The sequence below is a fragment of the Cebus imitator genome, unplaced genomic scaffold (genome assembly GCF_001604975.1).
Source record: "Cebus imitator isolate Cc_AM_T3 unplaced genomic scaffold, Cebus_imitator-1.0 Scaffold291, whole genome shotgun sequence".
In the NCBI taxonomy this organism is placed as follows: Eukaryota; Metazoa; Chordata; class Mammalia; order Primates; family Cebidae; genus Cebus; species Cebus imitator.
The window spans coordinates 2,452,136-2,475,762 of NW_016107606.1; the positions used below are offsets into that span (position 1 = coordinate 2,452,136).

The 23,627-nt window shown below is 39.4% G+C and overlaps 1 protein-coding gene across 8 annotated transcripts in view; it reads right to left on the reverse strand.

Moving 5' to 3' along the window:
- Positions 1–23,627, reverse strand: part of EBF1 (EBF transcription factor 1) — a 407,240-nt gene that overhangs the window by 92,997 nt on the left and 290,616 nt on the right. For 4 of the 8 annotated variants that reach the window (XM_037729062.1, XM_037729064.1, XM_017502095.2 and 1 more), the window contains exon 9: positions 9,145–9,278. In XM_037729062.1, the coding sequence (XP_037584990.1) occupies positions 9,145–9,278 (134 nt within the window). The remainder of the gene's footprint in view (positions 1–9,144; positions 9,279–23,627) is intronic. The other 4 variants (XM_017502096.2, XM_037729065.1, XM_017502094.2 and 1 more) reach the window with 1 other exon arrangement.

Here is a 23,627-nt window from a genome sequence, read left to right on the forward strand (position 1 = left end):
GGCTCACACCTGTAATCTCAGCACTTTGGGAGGCCAAAGTGGGTGGATCACCTGAGGTCAGGAGTTCAAGATGAGCCTGACCAACATGAGGAAACCCCATCTCTACTAAGAAATATAAACATTAGCCAGGCATGGTGGCAGGTGCCTATAGAGGCAGGAGAATCGCTTGAACCCAGGAGGCAGAGGTTGCAGTAGTCAAGATTGCACCATTGCACTCCAGCCTGAGTGACAGAGCAAAACTACATCTCAAAAAAAAGGATTTTCTTCTTGTTAACCCAAAGCTTTTTATTTTATTTACTTTTTTGGCTTGCTTCTGGTTTCATGCTGAATTTTGGAGAGTTGATGTTATTATAACACATCTCTGGATAAAAAAGTGTTATTACTTTCATATTAGATAGTTAAGAGATGGCTATGGAGTCAGTTGGACTTTGATTCAAATTCATGCTTTGCCAATAATCAGCTGTGGGACCTCTGGAAAGTCACTCAACCTCTGCGCCCTTCAGTTTCCTTATTGAGGAATGTGGGGCGGGGTGGGTAGGAAGGGGAGGGTAGGAAGGGGGAGGGAGTAAGATGGGACTAGTTACCTAATAGTTTATTACAAGGATTAATTGACATAATTTCTGTAATAAGTGTAGGAAAAGGCATCACTTGTATCAACCAGTCAACACGTGTTACTTCTATTACTACTCAACTCTCACCAACACCAATAGATTTGCATTAAGGCATTTATGTACATACTATTACACAATTGTATCTAAATATAAACTACCTACCCATACATACATTAACAAAACCTGGACCATGATCTGTCTGTCTAGTATGGACACTATCAAGCATTGCCAACTACAACAGTTGCTAATAGAGAGCATTTGTTTGAATGAATTAATGAAAGGGGAAATAGTATCATTCAACAAATTTTCACTAATGCCTCAGATGTGCAAAGCTCTGTGCTTGGCATCACAGAAAATTAAACTGAATTTATCCTGAATCCCGCCTTCAAGGAAGAGGGCATGCCCTTAAATCATGATAATTAAAGATGGAAAAGTATAAAGAACATAATATGTTAGAGATAAGGCAACATAAGAATTTAGTCAGAAGAGAAAATAATCTATACTTAGAGTCATATGGGAACATTTCAGAGAAAAAGGTGATATTTTATAGTATCTTAAAGGGCAGAGGGATATGGGTACAGAAAGGAGGGAAAAGGATCCCGTGGGGAGGAATGGCATCAGCAAGACAGGGAGAAAAGTTACTGCAGGTACTAGGAGCAGCTAATGAGTCAATGGAATAGAACATAAATTAAGATGAATGGTGGGTGAGGATGATGAAAAGAGAGGTTAGCGTCAAGGTGGTGTGCCTGAATCCCAAGCTAACAAGTTGTGGCTTTAGAAAGGAGGAAGCCAGTAAAAGTTACAAGGCTTTATTTATTTATCTCAGGGTATCAGGGAGCCATCCTAGAGATCAGCCGTCAGCAAGAAAAGGAACACAGCACTATCTAGACATCCAGAAATATTCATTTTCTTCATAACAGTCACATGACTGCAGCCAGGTGTGAATTCTGTCATTGATTCATATGAACATCAGAAATTCATCACACTTCTGTGGTTCCTATTTTCAAGTTACAGACACATACATGCGCCTCCTGAATACACTGTAAATAACCAGCTGAAAATGTCATCTTAAAGTTCTTTTTAACTATTTCATAATTATCAACATAGAAAATAGATTTCAAGTGCCTCAGTCATCAAAAATAAAAATATAGACTAAGGCATTTCAGGAATAAAGTGAGCCTGGCTGTAACTATGTAACTACATGAAAAAGGCCATTAGAACATTTTTATCTGTTTTTTTTTTTTAATATGCTGGCTCATTTAGAAATGATTTCCCATAAAATTACTTAGGCTTGAAAGTTGTTCTTCAAAGTCATATTCAAAGTTTAATGCAACTAATCCAGGCTGCTTTTAAATTTTTTAACAAGTTTATAATTTTGCATAAAGCATTTTCTACATAATAGATGGTCAATAAGGACAGGTTAACAATAGGACATGAAACATATATTTAGAAAAAATTAGGCAAGTATGAGCTATTTTAAATCCATGCATTTAATCCATTTTGAATTAAATTTATATTTACTCAACATATGTAAAATAAATGGACACAACTATTTACATTGTATTACATTTCTATCATAAAATTTTGAAAGAGGTAATATTTGACATAATGTCTTTCTCCATCTTAATTTTCTTTTTTATTTTAGTGGAGCTGTATCTCACAAGGTGGTATAGATAAGTCTTTAGAGCGCTGCTGCAATTACGTATAAAATTTAGGAGGGTTTGGGAAATTTCTGGAGCTATGTTAAAAGCCTATGGAAGTTGCATGAGAAAATCTGGTAGAACCAAAACTGAATGGGAGTGAAGCTGGGTGTCAAGAGCACTGGGCTCTGAGCCCAGCGCTAAGTAGCTAATATCCTCCCAGGACCAGCCACCATGCCACTCCGAAGTCTCTTTCTCCTCACAAAATAAGAAAGCTGTACTTCACTGAAAAAAAGGTTTCTCAAGGCCCTTAAAATGTTGTGACTCTGCATGTGGTTCAGTAAGAGTCAAGGCCGGGCAAAAAGGCCTGGGAAACTTCCCGTGGAATACATGTATGCTTCTTAGTCATTCACTCTTTAACATCATAGAGAAGCCAGTCCTCTTTTTTATTGACAAGCATTCCTCTGAGCTATGTGTACAAAGGAGAATGGAAAGTAGAGATAGACAGAAAGAAAGAAATCAAGGACTGCATTTACCACTTGGTTTTCCGATTTTTTTATTTAAATGGCAAAATTGCTTCTCAGCCCCTAAACTGCCATTTGTCCAACTACGTTCACCCACAGGTCTCCCCCAGAGATTTCTTTTGACTTCATTCCCTATGTCTGGGAATGTAGTTGAAGAAAACGTTCATCTGGATAAAGAAGACAACAAGTAGGCCCTGTGTGAGACTAATTGCTTCATACAGCGAGGAAGCTGGCTTCTCCCATCTGAACTAAGTGGTACCAGCTATCTTTAAATATAGCTGCCCTACAAAATCATATGGCATCTAATTCCAAGGGTGTACCGACTAAAACCAGATGCAAAATATGAGGGACATTTTGTTCAAAGCCTTGCAGCATTCAAGAATAAAGGCTCTACACATTTCTGGTCTAATCTGAATGAAACTCTGCAAATATTTCAGATGATTTTCTCACATCTATCCTAGTGCAATCACTTTGTGATTGAATTTCATGACTTGGCTCTGTTAACATGAAATCAAAATGTATTTCAGCCATCACAAATACACCATGTAAGGTGATCCTTGGGGGAAAAAAAAAAAAAAGAGGGGCGGGTTTCTGCATTCACAGAAGTTTGGGATATGCTGAATACTGCATTTAAGTATTCACGGTACATGCTAGTACCTCAAAGGTTCTGCAAAGCCCTAGAAGAAAGACCAGTAGAATTTGTTTGACTCAACATTTCCCAAACTTACCAGGAAAAATCACCCTCTCTCATCTCCCAAGGGGTATCTATTAATATCCTGTAGAACTAGTATTCCATAGCACTCTCTGGAAGACGAATTAGGCCAACACTGTGGTGTAAGTCTCAGATTTATATCAGATACCAGAATCTGAAGCATAGAGAGTAAAAATATTGACTGAAGACATATCAATAGGGAGATCCAATTTTGTGGCCAATTAAATTGTTTTGATGAAGTTCAAAGAATCCTTTTGCAAATAAACATCACGTCTGTGTATTCAAGCGTGCTCTGAAAGAAGAGTAGTGGAAGAAAAGGAGCAGTTTTCCATCTGCTGCCACTGTCCCCGTCTTACTGTAGTGGGATTCTCAGGGGCAGAAACTCACTTAAAAGGAATCACTAGGCCAGGTAAGGTGGCTCATGCCTGTAATACCAGGACTTTGGGAGGCTGAAGCGGGCAGATCATAAGGTCAGGAGTTCAAGACAAGCCTGGCCAACATGGTGTAACCCCTTCTGTACTAAAAACATAAAAATTAGCTGGGCGTGGTGGCATGCCCCTGTAGTCCCAGCTAGTCAGGAGGCTGAGGCAAAAGAATCACTTGAACCAGGAGACAGAGGTTGCAGTGAGCCAAGACTATGCCATTGTACTCCAGCCTGGGCAACACAGCGAGACTGTCTCAGCAAAAAAAGGAATCACTAGAATTGTAGCACTGATTTCAAAGGGGATGTAGAGTAATCCCTTTATTTTCAGATGGGAAGCTGAGGCCCAGTGACCAACACCAACTAAATCTAGATGCTCTGATTGGGCAATGGAAGGATAGTCAATATCCAAGTCTCTCAACTGGCTCCTTATCCACTGCCACCCCATGCAATCTAAACCTTTGCCTGGAATATTGTTCTGTGCTCCTCACCAAACCCACCATTGTACTTTTTAAAATTGACAGCTTAATACTTTAAGTTGTATAAATTCTCTCAGATATTTCTGTGATTAAATAAAAGGGTCATGAGAGCCTAACGTACCTAAGCACAGAGATACATCCATACCTAAGACGACCTTGATTGGTCATTCAATCTACTTCTCACTACACCACTTTCTCTGCCTTCTAGAAGCTTGCCTTGAATTGTAAACTACCAATTTAATACTAGATTATATAAATATATTATGTAACTCTCTAATTTGCTTCATGGGGGCAAGTTGTCTTTCCAAATAAAACATCAGATCCCACAAAGCCCAACTTTAATTACCCATGGTACCTATCCCAGTGCTAGACACCCAGCAGGCAAGCCAACCTGTGCTCACTGTTTAGAAATTGGAGGAATTCAGAGGAGATATTAAAATAACAATTAGTTCTACAAACCAGAAGCGGGAGCCCCTCCCTGCTCCAAATCACGTGTTGGTAGGAAAGCAAAACAGCCAAGTGCAGCCATGGTCAAAAAAAAAAACTCAACCCACATTAAACATCATCACACATCAACCCTGCTGGTTTGCCTAAATTTGTATATAAAACATTAAAAAGATTTTTTAAAAGACTTTTGGAGTAGGACAGGGCAGGGAGCATAAGAATAACAGTCAAATAATTTACTTTCTAAAAGGAGGGAGAGGAGAAGGGGCAAGAAACAATAAAGAAAGAGGAAGGGGGCAAATGGAATTCACAAGGAAGCCATGTGACTTGGGAGCTCACGGAAGGCAGCCCTGAGTTAGGAGAAATGAAGTGCTCCTTTCTTCTTCCCACCCCTCAGGGGGTGATCGTGAGCTAAACTGAACTACTCATTTGCAGAAGATTGGGTTGGTAGGGGAAGAGCACAGATGAGAGTAAATTAAGCCAGCTTGATTTTCTTTGGCTCTCTTTAAAATTCTTTAGTTAAAAAAAAAAAAAAAAGACTCTAAATAATAGCATCAGCTGCTAATCTAAAATGTTATCTGCTGGTCCTAGCCCACCAGCCTGCTTTCCGGGTGTGTTGGGCTATAGAGTAAGGAAATGCAGAAGTGATAACAGTCTACTTAAAATGAGAAGGACTGGACTTAGAGATGGCGTAAACCTCAAGATCATGTCGTCTGGCGCAAAGACTTTGGATGGACAGGGATCCAGCTCTGGAGATGAGGCTAAGCAAGTTAACTCTCTTGCCCTAGCACAAGGCACGCATCCTTTACTTCATAAAGATAAATTCTACCTAGAAGCCATATACAACTGGAGGATGAAGGGAAGCCTTCTTACCTCTCTGAGTCTGTACATGCCAATTCTACCTGACTTTGAAGGTAATAGCCACTGTTAAGACACCCAGAGCACAAGGCATCATGACAATGTGAGCCTATCACCCTGAGCTGATAACACCCTAGGATAAAAATAGTGGCATAGGCTAAATTATGGAAGGTAAGCAGGTAAGCCCTGGGGTTGGACTATTTGGGTTCAAATCCCATCTCTACCACTTGATAATTGAACCACTTATTTAACTTCTCCAAGCTTCAAGTTCCTCATCAGTAAAACGAGAACAACATCATACACAGTGGTGAGAATCCCACAAGGGCCCTTCCAAACGTTTGTCATATTGCCTGGGAGGAACTAAGTGCTCAGTGAATGAATGTTAGCTAATGTTAGTCACACTCTGCATTTTTCTATAGCTTTTTCTTAGATGCCTTCTGATCAAATTCTGATTCTGTACAATGCAAGCTTTGACTAATGGCCTCAATCTTGGTTGATATTTTTATGCTGCTACAAAAATAAAAGGCCCTTCATGTAATTTTATTTGATTAAAAACAACCAGCATTACTACTAGTGTTACTATTACTACTTTCTACTACTATACCACCTGGCTTATGAAACATCTCCTTTTTTTCTTTCTTTCCTCTGCCACTCTTCCTTCTCTCAAGTTTGCATATGCTATCTTATCAACCAGGAATTTTACTTCCTTTGTAAAAACATAGAATATCCTTCAAATCCAATCTCTAGTCCTCTCTGGCTGTGTAACCTTGGGCAAGCTTTTTAACCTCTCTGAGACTCAGTTTACTTGTATGTAAAATGGGAATAACAACAAGGCTATTGTGAGGATTAAAGTGACACCCATGAAGTGCCTACACATGGTGAACCCTTAGCAAGCATGAGCTATTTCTCAATTCGCACCATTATACAATGGATTTCTTTATTTGGGGCAGTATCAAATTTTCTCCCTGCATGAAAAAGTAGAGAAAATTATGTGTGCCAAGTAGCCTGTATGAAAACCTAAATATAGAAATAGTTTAGAATATTACAAAGAAAGGTCCACTTCTGCAAGACTCATTATTCTGAACATCAGGATGATCGTGATGATAACAGCCCAATTTAAAGTCTGACATCCAGGTCCTCAACTGCTAATGCAGTTGGATTTGCTTGTTTTAAAAGAATATCTGCACAAATATTTTGGGAAACAGTTTACATGAGGACAGGGTCATAGTTGATTTGTGACATAGCTAATACCAAGAGCAGCCTGAAAGGAGGGACTGGACAACGAAGAAGCAGGCATCCTCCACCCTCAGCTCCTGGCTGGACCCACCCTGACTCCTGGGACAGAGTGAAGAGGGGCTCCTGGCACACACAAGGCAGGGGCAGTGGGGGGACAAAGGAGGGAGGAGGACAAAGGTATTGCATTAATGGGTTTTCCTTCCCATGACTTTCACCAGTTTTGTTATATAGAAACAGATCCTTTAAAGCAATTTGAATAAATCTAAGTTACATGTTAGCCTCCCTTTGCTATTCCTAAATCAGGTCAAGAAAGTAGGAAACTGAGAGGAAATGGAGGGACCTTGACTAGGGGCAAGGCAGAGGCGCAAATGAATGATTTCCTGATGTGTCCTTATTCCTTATTCAGTGGAGTCCACTGGGGCTTAAAAGGCATAGGTTTTACAGGAAGCTTCAGACGAACCCACCTTCTTCTCACAGAGTCAGTAAGATTTACCGCCAATTCTGAGCTCCACTTTGACCGCAATGACACGAAGCAAGGAGTCCGTATTATTTCTGCTCTTCCCATCTCCTAACTTCCAAGATATGCAACGGAAAGAAATGGAAAAGGTGGACGATACAGCCCACAAGACGTGGGACAGACTGTCCTTGTGAGAACTGCTGTCTCCAGCAGGATGAAGACCCTAGGCTGGCAGCAAAACCTGCCATGGATTTGACGCTTCTAATTTACAACCCAATAGTTTCAACAAAAAACGGAGTACCATTGGCAAGGGGAACTAGTCCATCTTTCATGCCTGGAACGTTCCAACTTGCCTAACCATTCGTTGGGTGGACTGAGACGCCCATCTCTGATTCGGCTTTATGAGAACTTTGATTCCCTGACCAAATGCATACCTCTTGTTGGCTGAGTGGAAAATACCAAGTTAGCAGCAGCAGGAGCTAGCAAGGGGCTTGCCTGAGTGGGTTACTGGCAGTTAAGCAATGTACAGAGAAGGCTTACAAAGAAGAGCAGCCTCTGTTCTGGAAAGGTAAACATACCCAACTATCACAGTCTTAACTTTCTGCTCATCTGTAGGGCCCCTCTAAAGAGAAAACACAAAGAAAATATCTAGATAGGCTAAACCATGGTGTCATGAGTGCATAGCTAGAAATGGAAATCTCTGTGTGGCCATATACAAATCACTTATATTGGGCAGCTGCTCTCTGGTTATGTAATTATTTGTCTAGAAGCCTTAGTATCCTTCTTAAGAAAAGAAGTATGCTAAGGGTATCTACCTCATAGTGCAGAAAGAAGGGTAAAATGATCTATCTTAAGGTTTAGCACATTGCCTAACGTGGTAAATCTCAGTAAGTTAGGATGACTACAAACTTACAAAGCAAATGGGATGAATGAACCTATGGTATCTTGTAACGCTAACATCATTTTTATTCTAAACTTTGGTGAAGTGAAAGAGAAGGTACCCTGAGCATGCTGGCTAAGAAATTGGGGCTCAGAACGGAGAACACAATGGCAGATTTGCAATGGCATCTATATAACAGGATGCACATGTTTTGTAATCGTGAGCTGATGCTGATGGTTGCCTGGCAAGTCAACTGGTAGGTTAAAAGAACAATTACAGTGCTTGGACAGCACTGCACAATAAGAACATAGTCATTTTCACGGGCTTGCAGTCACACACGGAGAGGCCTGATAGTTGTAAATTCCTAGGGAGCCCTTAGTTCTTCTGGCTTCTCCCAGCAAACCACTCTCTCCAATGAATAGTCATCGAATATGTCAAGAACCACCTACACCTGGATTATGCTGCCATTGAATGGTGTTCCTTGAAGCTCAGGCTATAGTAGACTCTTTCTACAAAATAGCCACAGGTTACACCCTTGCTAAAGCTTGAATGGGTGTAATATACATCTTGTGACTTTACATCTCCTCTTCAATTCTCAACATACAATAGGACCTCCACTCCTTGTCGAGCCCAAAAAGACAAATTGCAAAACAGAAGCTCTCCCACTGCCTATGGGCCAGAGAATGGAAGTCATTCCAGTGGTAACTGTTGTCTCCTCATAAACCCAAACCATCTCTTCTAGTTTCCCCAAATTCTGTAGACTGAGGCTGGCCCACCCAGAGCAGCACCACTAAAGTCTACACATTCTATTAGAAATTCAAGTATAGGCAGTATCTTCAACTAGATCAAGCTATTAGATATTAATGTTCAGACAACACCTACCTCACTCCAGACCAGCATGGTACCGAATATGACCTGTAACCCATCAAAGAAATTGTCCCCTATGATGATCACAGTCGCGCCTCCCGTCGTCCATCCTTCACTCGGGCTGATGGCTTTGATACAGGGAGTAGCTGCTTTTCAACACACATGAAAAAGAGAAGGAGTCTGCTGTTAGAACCAAACTTTAATGATGAAGACTTGAGAAAAAGGAAAAAAAAAAATCTTTTATCTTTTCACTAACAGAAAGTCCCTCAAGATCTCAGCATTTCCTAGCCACATTAGGACCTGAAACTTAAGGGTGCAACTACAGTTTTTAAAAGCATTCTTTCCATTGTTTCTATGAAGATACACATATTTTACCCAAATCTTTATCAAACCTGAAACTTTATGAAATAAAACACAAAGTAAATTTTAATTTGTAAATGCTAAGAATTTTTTTTTATTAAAAATGGGTGACTTTCTGGAATATATTGGAAACCTTACAGAATTGCTTCATAGTTAAATATATCTCCTGAAAAGAAAACTTACATATTTTCAGATAAACATTGCTATCCAATAGGAAGCTAAGAAAGAGAGGAGCCTGTAGCAGGAAATGATTCTTGCTCCATGCCCTCTGTCTGAACACTAACATAGCAACATGTCTCATCAAAAATCATTAAGATTTGTTTTTTCAAATAAATGTCATAGATCCCATTTTACAGATTCGAAGAATGCAGGTCACTTGGGGTGAATTATGTAACCAAAGAGCTGAGTCAGGGCTCAGCCACAGAGTTTTCCATGACCTTTGCTTTGCAGTCTTTCCCAGGCATAAAACCCTAGAATTGACTTTTTCAAAATTTCATCTCTCTTTTCTTTCCATTATAAATGGTCCTTGGAGATGGGAAATAATTTGTAAATACTGTGATTCCAAATAGACTGGAGGTGGTTTGTTTAATGAGCATGGCATACTTTCAACAGAATTGCTGGGCATAAATGTAATTGTTGGATTGTTTTTAAAATCTCTCAGAGGGCACCTTTCTGCCACTGAGGATTTTTAACTCCACAATGTCATGCTTCTGTTCTCATGATTACTTTTATGAAGAACAACAAAGCAAAATCCTAAAGCAAGGGAGATAGTGTTCAAGGAGAGAAAATGGGACCCTCATCTTTAATAAAAAGTGTATTAAGTATCCAAGGCTGACTTTCCGAGCATTGAAGCCAATGAGAGCACTAGTTAATTTTAACAGGAAAAAAACTGGCAAAAAATATTTGGACTTTGTCAAATTTGGCAAAATGTCATGCTTTAACTTTTGCAAGAAGGAAAGAAAATATTAAGTCCAGCCCGGTGGGACCATTGCTCACGTGCCACCACACAAACAAGTAGAATGGGTTTGATTTTGATTCAAATTAATCTTAAAAATTTGCACAGAGAATCTGGAAATATCCAAACTAAACATTTCATGTTGGCTGAACTCATAGCAATGCATTGACAACTAAAACTCAGCAGTTCAGATGATTTTTCTCTCCTCTACTTTCTCGCAAAAACAAAATAATTAATCAAGAAGATGTAAATGATTCATAACTTGACTTGAAATTTCTTGTCTGATTTTTTAACATACATAGAGGTTGTGATCAGTGTTCCACAAGCAAAGGGCTTTGTCTTAAACAAAAATGACCTTTAAAAGTACAAATGTTTAAATGCATGATTAAGTACTCCCAAAGCAGCGGTATGTATGATTTGAAGCAAGTTGTAAGAGAAATAAACTATATTTAACAACTATATAAAGTTCTTAAAATATAAGCAGTTTGGAAACATTTTGTTAAGGTCTCCAAAGATCAATTCTTAATTTATAACTCAGTCTACTTAGTTGTTAGGATGGAGTACAAAAGGTGTTACCATATCCTTGGTACTTCTGAGAAGGACAGGGTATCTGTTTACCTGGGCTGGTCTTGAGAGTCCTGCCTGAGTCAAAGTATGGAATCCAACAGGGTCATTAATTGCTGACCCTGTGATTACCCACACAGACTGCAAAATGGTCTTGGTGCTTACTATCAGTTTTAGGTTTGGAATTTCTGTTAATTTTTATTTTTTTAAATCACACATGTGTATTTCTTTAGCTAAATATGGTCTCCTGCAGGCTTTCTCTTCACTGCACAAAGGGAGGTGGAAGGCGGGTGTTTCTATGTCTTTGAGAAACCCTCCTACAGGAAAGGCCTTATAATAGCATGGGCAAGACCTGCTGGTTCTGAACTTGACCCAGTCCCTCTTTTTTTCACTTGTTATATGTAGGATACAGAAGTCATATGGGTGTATATGCATGTGTGTGTGTGTGTGTGTGTGTGTGCTTTCAGACACTTCCCAAGGAAAGTTGCAATGTTTTCAAATACTGTGAGCAATTTTCCAGAAAGAGAGCTATCTGTCAACAACTCAGAAGAAAGAAAAAGCATCAAGCTTCTAGAGATAACCAGGTGAGAAAACAATATTTGACACCATCTTCTTAGTTCAGAGAAATAAAACCTTAAGGGAAGTACCCCGGGAAGAATGACACATCCCTCAGTCCATCCTACCTCTACACTCAGCACCATCCACTATCCTGCTTCAAGACTATATGCCACTCTTGGAGCAGGTAAGTCATTCAGACCTTTCTAAGTTTAGACCTCTAAGGGCTCCAAAGTTCCTCCTATACATCTGTTATAACATATTAGTCTTGAGGGGAAGCTTTGTGACACCTCCCCACTGGCAAGTTTGAAAAATATGTAAAGGAATCATGAGCTATCCCAGAGAGAGAGGATGAGGACGGGAAGCTAGTAGCATTTCGTAACTGGAGGTCAAACCAGGTGTAGTGGCTCACACCTGTAAACCCAGCACTTTGGAAGGCTGAGATGAGAGGATCTCTTGAGGCCAAGAGTTCAAGCCTGGCCTAGGCAACATAGTAAGACCTTGTCTCTATGAAAGGTTTTTTAAAAAACTACCAGATGCAAGCCTGTCATCCTAGCTACTGGGGAGGCTGAGGCAGAAGGACTGCTTGAACCCAGGAGTTCAAGGCTGCGGCGAGCTATGAGTGCACCACTGTACTCCGCCTGGGTGAGACTCTGACTCTCAAAAATAAATAAATGAATGAATGAATGCTAAGTATCCAACAATGCATGAATGAATGGGATAGTCCCCATAAATGAAGAACCCCAAAATGTCAATAATGCAACATGGAAAACACTATGTGCACGAATAATGCAACACAGAAAACACTGTGTGCAAAAGAGAATCAGGTCCAAGAGCTATTGCTAAGAATTCACAGACCCATGTAGACCAAGGCGAGACATTCAAATGAATACAGCAGCTCAGACTCTCAGAACAAGCATGAGATGAATGGCCACTGACCCTCCACATCTGGAAAGCAATGGGAAATGATGAGGGTGTCGGCGAATTGCATGTGCCCCAGGGAAAGGTGACAGCACCGCTCAGCTTCAGCCTTTGGTGGCCCCACACGCATGCAGGCCTAGTGTGGTCTGGGTTACTGGTCATCTTTCCAAAGAAGCCAGGAAGCCATATTTTTGTATGAAATTTTTCAATCTTTAAATGTTGGAAACTAATTCAATATATTTTTTAATGTGTAGGCCAAACAAAATGTTTGTGGGCTGGCTTTAACTCACAGGCTGCTATTTTACACTTTAACCCTAGTCACAACACAACTGCCAGGCTAAAAACAGACCTGGAAATACTTGCAATTGTGGCCAAAATTATAGGTACCCAAATGTTCATTGCAGTATTGACAGCAAAAAATTCAGATGTCTAGGTCCCCCCAACAGGAGAGTGGTTAAAGAAATTATGGTATATTCATAGTATAGAATACTAGGAGTGTCATTCAAATACACAAAAGAATTCTATTAACTGATATGGAGAGATTTCAAAATACGTTAGCAAGTCAAAAAAAAAAAAAACAATTTGCAAACTAAAGAACAGTGTAATTAAGTTTATTTTGAATGATATCTGTGAGCCTGTATATGCTCTAGTATGTGTACGTATGCAGTTCTATGGGAACAGGTATGATGGACAAAGGCCTGGAAGGAAGGATATGCATAACTGTCCCCAGAGGGTCCTTATACGAGGGACTAGACAGGGGTTGACAGAAAAGAAAGACTATTAACATTTATTCCCTACGTATCTGTATGATTTAGATTTTTTCAATGTGTACAAATTAAGATACTATGTAATAAAAATAAAAAATTAAGTTGCAGCAGAACATTTAATTTTATGAGAGAGAACAGTTGTACTTTTCAGAGCAAAATGACATTTTAAAAAAGCAAAATAAGACAAACAAACAAAACAGCTGCGCTGACCCTGAGCCTCGCCGTCTCTCCTCGTGTTGGACATGTTTTCTCTAAAAACGCTCAGAGTACATCCAAAGCGGCCAAGGACTTGTTTCTTACATTTGGGATACCCAGAGAAAAACAGAGGGAAGACAGGGAAAAATCACTTTTAATAGTCACAGTGGATGGATTCAGTGGAATTTGACTGTGAAAAGATTTATGAAAGAATTCAATTCAGCACAGGGATGTGATAATCAATAAAATTCTATCTCCAAGAAAATATTATGGAATGTGGGGGTAGTATTTGAATACAAAACCACTTGTACCAGCAAATTCTTGATTTAATTAATACAAGATTCTTTCTTCCTCCCCAGTGAATTTTCACACTCTATCCAAAAGGCCAGTAAGCCAATTTCTGGTTTTAAATCTCATTAAAAATAAAAGTTTAGGGTTGAGGGGGGTGGGATCCACCTCTTTTTTTAAAATCCCTTCCCCCATCCCTCACCAGCCACGAAAGTAGAGATTTTCCTTCCCTCAAACTATGACAATAACATGATTACCCTACCACAGTTTAGCATAATGGCTCTGAAATGCTCGTGGCACATTGCAGAGTTAAAGTGGAAATTATTAGGTAGCTCTTCTTTGTTATAATAATGATCACTCCACAAATAAAAGCTCTTCTCCCAAAGGTACTGCAAGGCACAAAATGCTAATTCTGAAGATTATGTGTGTGCTTTTATTAAATATTACTATGCCCTGCCTGTTTGAGGGCTTCTCTGCTCTGATTGTTTTATGAGTACCATGTTAATGTCATTCCCATCTTGCTAGCAGCAGGCACACATTTTAGCGTTTGTATGAGAGTTGATCAAAGGCCACGTGCTGGGGGAATTGCTGAGAAAACACGGACAAGCGATAAAAATCTAACAGATTAATTGGTTTAAATTTCATTTCAGGGTGTTGAACTTTGGCTCAGGACTCAAATACTACACCGTGAGTCAGGGCCTAATTACCAGATTTCCAATTTGCTTCTTGAACAATGGTTGTGGTGAGAAGGAAAAGAGAGGGAAGAATAAAAAAAAAAAAAAAAAAAAAAAAAAAAAAAAAATAAAAAATAAAAAAAAAGAATAAAAAAAAAAAAAAAAAAGGAAAGAAATCGTTCGGCTCCAGTACATATTTAACAACTAATGTTCTGTGTGCAGACAATTGCACCAGGGGACATTTGCTATCACCTGCTCTATCTCCCAAGCATTTATATTTCCTTCAAATAGCCACAGAAGGCAGAAGAAATCACAGATGCCCTCGGTAGTTTAAAATTTTCTGATTTACAGAATAAGTGTTACATGATTCAAGCGCCTGCACACTCGCACTGGGAGCATCAGTCTCTTTATTAGCAAGGTGAATTTATAAGCTGGAATCGCACTTCAGCCTCCAATAGAAATGATCTATTTCATTGATAGAAAGCAAGGGCCAGGAGAGCCATGTTTACCTCGGGGTTTATGGGTGGCCTTGGGAATAAGGGTTAATTGAGCTCAGAGGTGCCTGCCCATTGAGGTGAATTAGTGGTGTGTGTAGCGATCAGCAGGGCCCTAGGGCTGCTCTTATTTTTCCTTCTGAAATCTCTCTGTGCTGTGATCAATACCTCACTTGTTTGGGGTAGCCATATACATGACCCAGGTTCAGCATTTATCATATCTTATCCCCAAAATGAGGCTTTTGTGACAGTCAATGCGACATTATGAAAGCCTAATTAGAGATCTAGCACTTGACTTTTTTTCTCCATTCCTGTATCTAAATACACTGGAGAAATAACACTCTGTCAGTTGATAAAATGTACAAATTTAGAAATTTTATAATCTAAATCTAAATCTCAAGATGATATAAGGTTCCTTTCCATTCCCATTACATATGGTGTATGAAAACAGGCATGCTCTCCTTTCCAGGAGTTCTATTAACCAGAACTCTCTATTAACGAGCATTTCTACAAAGCAGACCACTGATGCTTACAATGGAAGCAAAGATGCTGGCACCAGTCTTTACTGGCTTCTGAGTAAAGACAGAAATATGTAAGTATGTTCAGTTGATTTTAGTATTTGGAGTATGACTGTATTTGAAAATGGGCAAGAGCTCCAGTTGTTCAAATGCCACATCTAGCACTTAGTGCAACCTCGAAACCTACCTTCTTTAAGGTGCAGTTTCCATATGGGCACTAACAGAGTTCCAGCAAAATGCACAGAAAATGCCTACTTGTGTTTTGCTGTTTTACTATGCAGCAGCTACACAGTATGCTAGTATACTAGTTGCTGCTATAATAATTATCAGCTCCCCATTAACCAGAGTTTATTTATTTACGAGAATACCCTATACTTTCATCAGTCCAGATTATGTAGTTTATTGTAAAACTTTCCTAAGAACTCCCAGTTCAGCTGCTTGCTAACATATCCAGCTAAATGTACCGAGTAGGTGGAATTGGCAGCAATCCCTCCAAAGTAGAATGTTTTTTTTAAGGATCTCATTTGCCTGGAATGAATATTAATGGGAAACTTTTCAGAAATGAGGAATTGACTTTAATGTTATTGTCCCAAATTTTTGAGACTTGGCAGAAAACATAAAACCCATGAGCTCAGCTCATTTCTGCGGGATACTTGTGACCTCGTAAAACTCAGCTTTTCTCCCTTTTATCTCCTTAATTTTGGTGATGTTGTGCTTGGGAGAAACTGTTTGAGAGGCTATTGAAGGCACAAAATATTCCGCTTGGACTCAGTGGACAGATAGCTGTTCCTCCTGCTCAATCTGAATACTTGTTTTTTGCTGGTATTTTTTTGTTTTTCTGTTGTTTTTTTTTCTGGTCAGGGATGACCTTCCTGCTCACAGCTCTTTAGTGCTACAACCTGCCTTCTTTGATCCTGAAACTAGCAGCTACTGGACAGGAAGGAGGACAAACAGAAGGTTTTTCCTCCAGGTGGAAGACTGCTCCTCTGTATTTTCACCGTGCTCAGGAGGCAAATCTATTCTTTGTTTATCCATTCTCCAACTGGATACTTTAGAAACCAAAAGCAGTTCGAATGCCTGACCTGAACTCTGGTATTAGAGTATACAAACCTCACTTTCAAAATGCTAACTCCAAATAAACAAACTTAGCCAATAAACAAACAAATTTGGCGATTTCCTCAAGCAAGGCGTAGCAGTCTTTATAACATTTACGCTGTTGCTTTAACTTGTGTTACTAGGGATTTGTTTCTGCCTTACTTTATTTTCTTCAGTAATTGCATTATGCAGTTAAGCATTTTATTGTTTATTAGGGTTTTTATTTTATTTTGTTTTGTTATTTGTCTGCATTTATTGCCTTGTCCACTAGCATATCTAGATATTACTTGGCAAAGAATCATGTATTATATATGCAAAAGAGTCGTGTGTGTGTGTGTGTGTGTGTGTGTGTGTGTGTGTGTGTTTGTCATTTTAAGGAGGAACGTAACCCATGATATAGAGATTTCTCAATACTAGATGCAATTAAACCTATTAAATATTAAATGAGAAGATTGAGAATTTCAAGTGTTTTTCATCTTTTATTCCAAAGTGACTTCATTTGGCAAGAAAGCCCTTTGCTTTGACAGTATTAATGGCTCTCACAGAAAAGAAGAAAAGGAAAAATTCATAGGGTCTATTTGGAAATGCAGCTCCAACGTCCATCTACATTAAAGCAGTGATAGCCTAGTGGTGAATATCTAGATGTACCTAAACTTAGCAAAATAGTGTCTAAGTTCCAATTTATGCCATTTGCTAATTATAGACTAAGCCCAAATTATATTCTCTTCCTATTTTGCAGCTTTCTTATTTTATTGAATTAGCAAAATTTCTCAACAATCTACATAGCACCTGAGCAGGGGAAGGACGAAAATGCTGGTGCAACAACTATACCCAAAACATTCCAGGGCAAGCACTTTTGGATTCCCGAGTTTGTCTGTCTGAGATCCAGAACTGTGTGCAAGTTCATTACACGAGGTTATTTGACAGTTTAGCAGTAAAAAATCTTGACATTTTGATGTACCTGTAAGTTCTAAATTGCACTTGAAAGACTTGTTGAAGGCTTTTTGATTTAATGACACACAACATAGCATTGTTTCATAATATGCAAAAATTGTTTGTTAACGACACTGCAGCTCAGAATTTTATAACTCCAGGTGTGACTATGCTGTTTTCCACCTCATGTTTGATCTGCCAAATCCAAAATTAAAATGTACAAAATATTAATCCCAGAGCAGCCAAAGGTAAATACTGTCATCCGTTCTTTGGGATCCCCCCCCCCGCCCCCGCCACCTTAGTCTATGATTGTCAGTTACTCCATTGCGAAGCAATGGGGAAAAATTGTCATGGAGGGTAAGAGAATTTTCAAAATGAATTATTCATAGATCCAATTGTGATATTTGTTGTAACAATAGTAAATTGACTTGCCTCTGATTATATAATAAGTAAATAACTCTTTTCTTCCTGACAAGGAGAACTTTCATGCGCAAAATTATTTTTAGTCCAGTTCTTATTGTCCTGTTGTAAGAAAAGTTTGGGAAATGAAATCCAGGGGGGAAAAGGAAATGAAGATAACCTTCCAAAAATGAGCACCCAATATTGTGAAAAGGGGAAACAATTTCAGGTTAAAAAAAATATGCAACTGCTTCTTCAAGGACTACTCAAGTCTTTATTCACAAGCAATCTTCCTGGGCCTGGAAAATCATAAAGTCAAATATGAGCAAGTCTAGTGGAAAATCTGTGACGTTAATCTTGGCCGGAGTCGTATTTTTAACAGGCCTTGAATGTGTGTGCCGGATTATCCAGATGGCCATACAGGAATCGGCCTGATAGGATTAAACCTTTATGCTGAACTCTGCTCCATCTGTTCGCCAAGGTTTGCCTTTCCTTATCTGAATATGAATTTTTAGCCTTCTTATGTCTGGAGTCAGGACCAAATTCAGCAATAAAAACATAGATGCATGCAGATAACTTAGCATTTCATTAGTTACTCTCGGTTCGTATTACCTTAGTCTTTTTCTAGAAAATGTTTTTGCTGTGAATTTTGCTACAAAGAAATTTTAAAACATGTAGAATCTACTTTTTTGTTAGAGGGTTTTGTCTTTCCCTTCCTATTGAATTCTAGGATTCATTCAATTCACTACTACAATAGGGGTTTACATTGATGTTTGCCCACAAAGATAAAAAAGGAAGACATGGTAATCTCTTAGCAGAATTTGACTATAAGACTAGATGACGTATAATTCCAATTGGATAAAGGATCCAAGCAGAAGATATTCATGTGTTTTCTTCTTTTTTTCTGTTACAAGAGGATCAGTATTAGTCATTACTTAACAAAATTAGCTACAACACTTTTTATCATTTTCATTAAGTTTTCTATGTTTTTAAGGAAGCAATTTTTTTTTTTTTTTTTTTTTTTTTTTTTTTTGCTGGGGCAAGGACAGGGGTGTGCAGGCAGAAGCTATAATTCAGAACTTCATCTGGAGTAAAAAAAAGGCTGACATTTGTTTTGTCCTCCGTGCATATATCCCTAGAAGCAGTGAAGTTACTTATCAATCAGCTAGAAAAGTTGGCTTAGGGCAGGTTTCAGGAAAAAGGACAGTGAGTGGCCAATAAGCCAGAGCTTGGTAGATGGCTCTGGGTTTCAACTCTATGACAAAGACAGAGGGAGGGCTCTGACTGCTGGGCATGGTGGAGAGGATCAGTGACAAATTTCCCAGGCAAACAATGTGTGAATGAATGAAAACGTTGCATGAGAGAGGGATCTTTTAGAATCCTACTTTCAGGCTGTTTTATAGCAACATGATCATTAGAGGTGCTCAGTGTGTTCACAATAGAAATGTCAAGAGACAGCAGCCTGTGTGCCCTTGGCCCTAAGAAGAGAGGATCCCCCCAGCAGTCTAGCAGGATTCCGCAGGCTTCCCTCTCACAGTACCCTCACTCACACTGGCTCTTGGCTGTATGCTGTCGTGAATGTGGGGGCCAAGCAGCTAATCAGATAATTTAGGCTTTTCCACTCACAAGTATAGTTATTATACTTAAGTAGTACCCTTAACATTCAGGGGACAGAGAACAGTCAGACTTCCCATTTAAGCTTAAGATGACTTATCTGTATTGCTATGAATGTGCAGATGAACATCTTGTAAAACATAGGTCTCAGGCTCCTGAAACTAACAAGAATTCAAGCCAGGTAATAAGGAGTGGTTCCCACTTTGAAAGTAGATGGCCCTAGGTAATGAAGCCCACTGTAAGTCATCTCTTGTAAGATGGGCAAGTTCACACACAGAGCCCCACTGTTTATCCTCCATAGTCTATCCTAAATGAGGACAACTGACTGGATGTTCGATCCCATTACTCAATCTGCTTTTGCTTTGCCAATCATAGTAGCCACTAGCTACATTTAGTTTTCAACTAATTAATATAAAATACAAATTATTTCCTCAGTCATACCAGCCACATTTCAAGTAGTCAATCATTATAGTGGCTAGTAGCTATCATATTGGACAGCACAGAGACAGGACACTTCCATCATCACAGGAAGTTCAATTGACTAGCACTGATCTCAGGATCAAGTTTTCATAACTGAGCCTATAACTGATCAAGACTAATCAGAGCTGCAATATATGGGGTGCCCTCCATAGACCAGAAACTGTGCTAGGAACAACTAATCTCTAACCTTTCCAATAAGAATCACAAAATCAAATACTCACGGGGCTAGCCAGGAAGGTAAGTTAATGCAATGAGATGGGGCAATGCAATGGGAATGGTGGGGATTGTGGCTAAGGAAGACGATTTCTGAGTTTTCCCTACCAGTTGCCATTTGGGAATGTGGATCCAGCACTACCGGCTCTTCTGATTATAAAAGACATTTGCAAATCCAGGTTTTCATATAAAATCTTTATTTTTAATTGCCAGCAACTAATATATAATCATCTTTTAATAATTATTAATTTCTGCAATCATACAACTAATACTGTTACTGACTTACCAAACAATAAACACAATCATGGCCAATTTTGCTCCTGATCTTCTCCCAAAACACATCAAAGTTACCCAGTTGGCCTTTCTTTGCTATGTAGAATATTTTCTTTTTCTTTTTTTTTTGAAACAGTTTCACTCTGTTGCCCAGACTAGGGTACAATGGTGCAATCTTGGCTTACTGCAACCTCCACCTCCCGAGTTCAAGCGATTCTCCTGCCTCCGCCTCCCGACTTCTAGTAGCTGGGACTACAGGTGCGTGCTACCACAACCTAATTTTTTGTATTTTTAGTAGAGATGGGGTTTCACTATGTTGGCCAGGCTGGTCTCGATCTCCTGACCTCAGATGATCCACCCACCTTGACCTCCCAAAGTGCTGAGATTACAGGCTTGAGCCACCGTGCCTGGCTATGCAGAAGATTTTCTATGTGCAGTTTGGGAGATTAGCTCCCTGTTCCTGAAGGATTTTTATTGTCATCATGCAGGACAGCATAGATAGTGACTTTTTAAGAAAACCATGTTTTGAGTGTGAGCAGAATTTTGAAATCAACCTTGCCCAACCTTTAATAATGCACAAGTCCTGCTTTGTGCTTTTCAGAATAGTTCTGCTTACATTTCTCTCCACAACCGAGGCTGCCATTGCTAACGTATTTGAGTAAACTTTCATTATTGAGAGCCTTATCATTTAAGCCAGTTTCCTCTCCTCCCTGACACATTCAGTGACACTGCAATCCAGCGTTTGTTACAGCACAGATGTTTCCGTGGTGATGATCTGTGATGTCATAAGCACAGGAATGTGTATCATCCACTTTACCCACATGAGCCATACAAAGAAGAGTGGGAACTCCACTTCCATTTAAACTCCATGATGTACTGACTCAACTTCCTCAAAAATTACTCTTTGGGGTCTGAGCCGTTCTGTCTGGACATCAAAGAGCAAACACTCACACTTGCCTGTTTGTGATTCATTTCTACTAGAGAATTATTAGTTATATGCAAAGTCCAGTCTACCTATCAAAACCCAGATTAACCTTCCTCAAATACTAGCTTTCAAAACTTAGTCAGCATGATCAAGTCCACCCTCACAAGTCTGGCCCATTTTTTTTCTCCAGCCTCATTTTCAGCCTCAGCAGCAGTTAAGAGCACCGCCGCTGGATTCAGGGGTTCTCAGCTAGCTTACATTTCAGCTTCACCACTTACTAGTTTGGGCTAATTACTTTACTGTTTGAAAGCTTCAGTTTCTACCACTTTAATTGAGGATAATTATTCTGACAGTCCACCTGGCTGGGCATGGTGGCTCACGCCTATAATCCCAGCACTTTGGGAGGCTGAGGCAGGTAGATTACCTGAGGTCAGGAATTCAAGACCATCCTGGCCAACATGGTGAAACCCCATCTCTACTAAAATACAAAAACTAGATGGGCATGGTGGCATGTGCCTATAGTCCCAGCTACTCGGGAGGCTGAGGCAGGAGAATTGCTTGAACCAGGGAGGCGGAGGTTGCAGTGAGCCGAGATTGTACCCCTGCACTCCAGCCTGGCGCTTGGCAACAGAGTGAGACTCTGTCTCAAAAAAAAAAAAAAATACAAAATTAACTGGGCATGGTGGTGCACACCTGTAGTCCCAGCTACTCAGGTTGCTCAGGCAGGAGAATTGCTTGAACCTGAGAGGTGGAGGATGCAGTAGCCAAGATTGCACCATTGCACTCCAGCCTGGACAACAGAGTGAGACTCTGTCTTAAATGACATCCCACTTCATAGGGTCGCTGTGAGGTTTGAATGAGTTAATCTATGTGAAGAGTTCAGTTCAGAGTGGGCAAAAAATGTGAGATGATGAAGAGAAGGAGGAAGAATAGAAGTTTCTGTAAGAGAAAGAAAGAGAAGGAATATAGAGAAGAAAAGAAAGATGGTGACGACAGGCTTCCCAAACCCACTGTCTCCAAACATCCTTTGCATGTTCCCAGCATATTTTTATGAAGGATATACCACTTACTTCCATCAGCCAAAGAGTTACTTGCCAAAATGATCCATCTTTTGCATGAAGGTGTTTCTTTCTATTCCAGTCTACAGAACCCTAACCCTTTAGTGAACTCTTCCTGTCGTTCCCATTTATTGTTTATTGCACTTTCCCTTGAACTCTTATCTTGATAGATGCATGTGTTTATACATATATAGCTGGGCATGTATATGTAGGCAAATCAACCCAACTAGGTTCCTTACAGACAGGAACCTCATTCATTTATAAACAGGGTGGACAGTGCTCTGCACTTAACCTATACCTGACAATTAACTAGCATTAAGTTTTTCAGGAGCTTTACCATACATTATCTCGATTATTCTTAATATCAACCTTGAGCAGTAGGCAAGCAGACCATATTCCTCATTCCACTGTACAAATGAAATAGCTGAATCTCAGAGATTCAACTGAACTTGAGACTTTGGGAATTCATGTTGATTGATACAGCTGAATATTTAAAAACACCCAAAGTACCCTTCAACTTTGCTGTTTATCTGAAATTTCTGTTCAGTTTGGCTGAAATATTCACTTCAATCATACAAAGACAGCCAAAGTCCCATAAAATCTTAAGTTGTGCAATTTCTTATCCCCAAGATAGAGGGTTGATATTTATTAACTTTACATAATATTACTACTCTATTTCCAAGTAAAGTTATTTTCCCCCTAAGACTCAGACCCACATATGAATTATAGTAAAATCTCTCTCCACCTTCTTCTATCTCCAAGTTCAGAAAATGGCATCCTACCACAGATGCCAATTTAAACACAGGAACATTGAAAATACTGCCAAACTTCCAGGCTTAGAAGCTTTCCTATTGTTACATGTTGGGCTGCGAAACACACAGAGTTTCAACATGTAATACAAATGATAGCAACATTATAAGAAACACTTTTAAAGTCCGGGGCAGTTCCTTTTAACTTTCCTTTTTAATCTGGACATTGTCCATTCCAATGGGCTTCGCTATAGAATGTTGTACGTGTCATGAAAATAATAAAATTTACCAATTAACAAACAGACTATTCTAAAACAGTGCCTTAATAACACTTTCCCCCAATTTTCCTTTTCTTTTGAACAGGGATTGGATTCCACAGGCCTTTAGCTAATCAAGGAGACTTTCTAGGATTCTGCCAAAGTTAAAAGGTAGAGGAATATGAGGTCTGACTTTATAGATTTGTTGCAC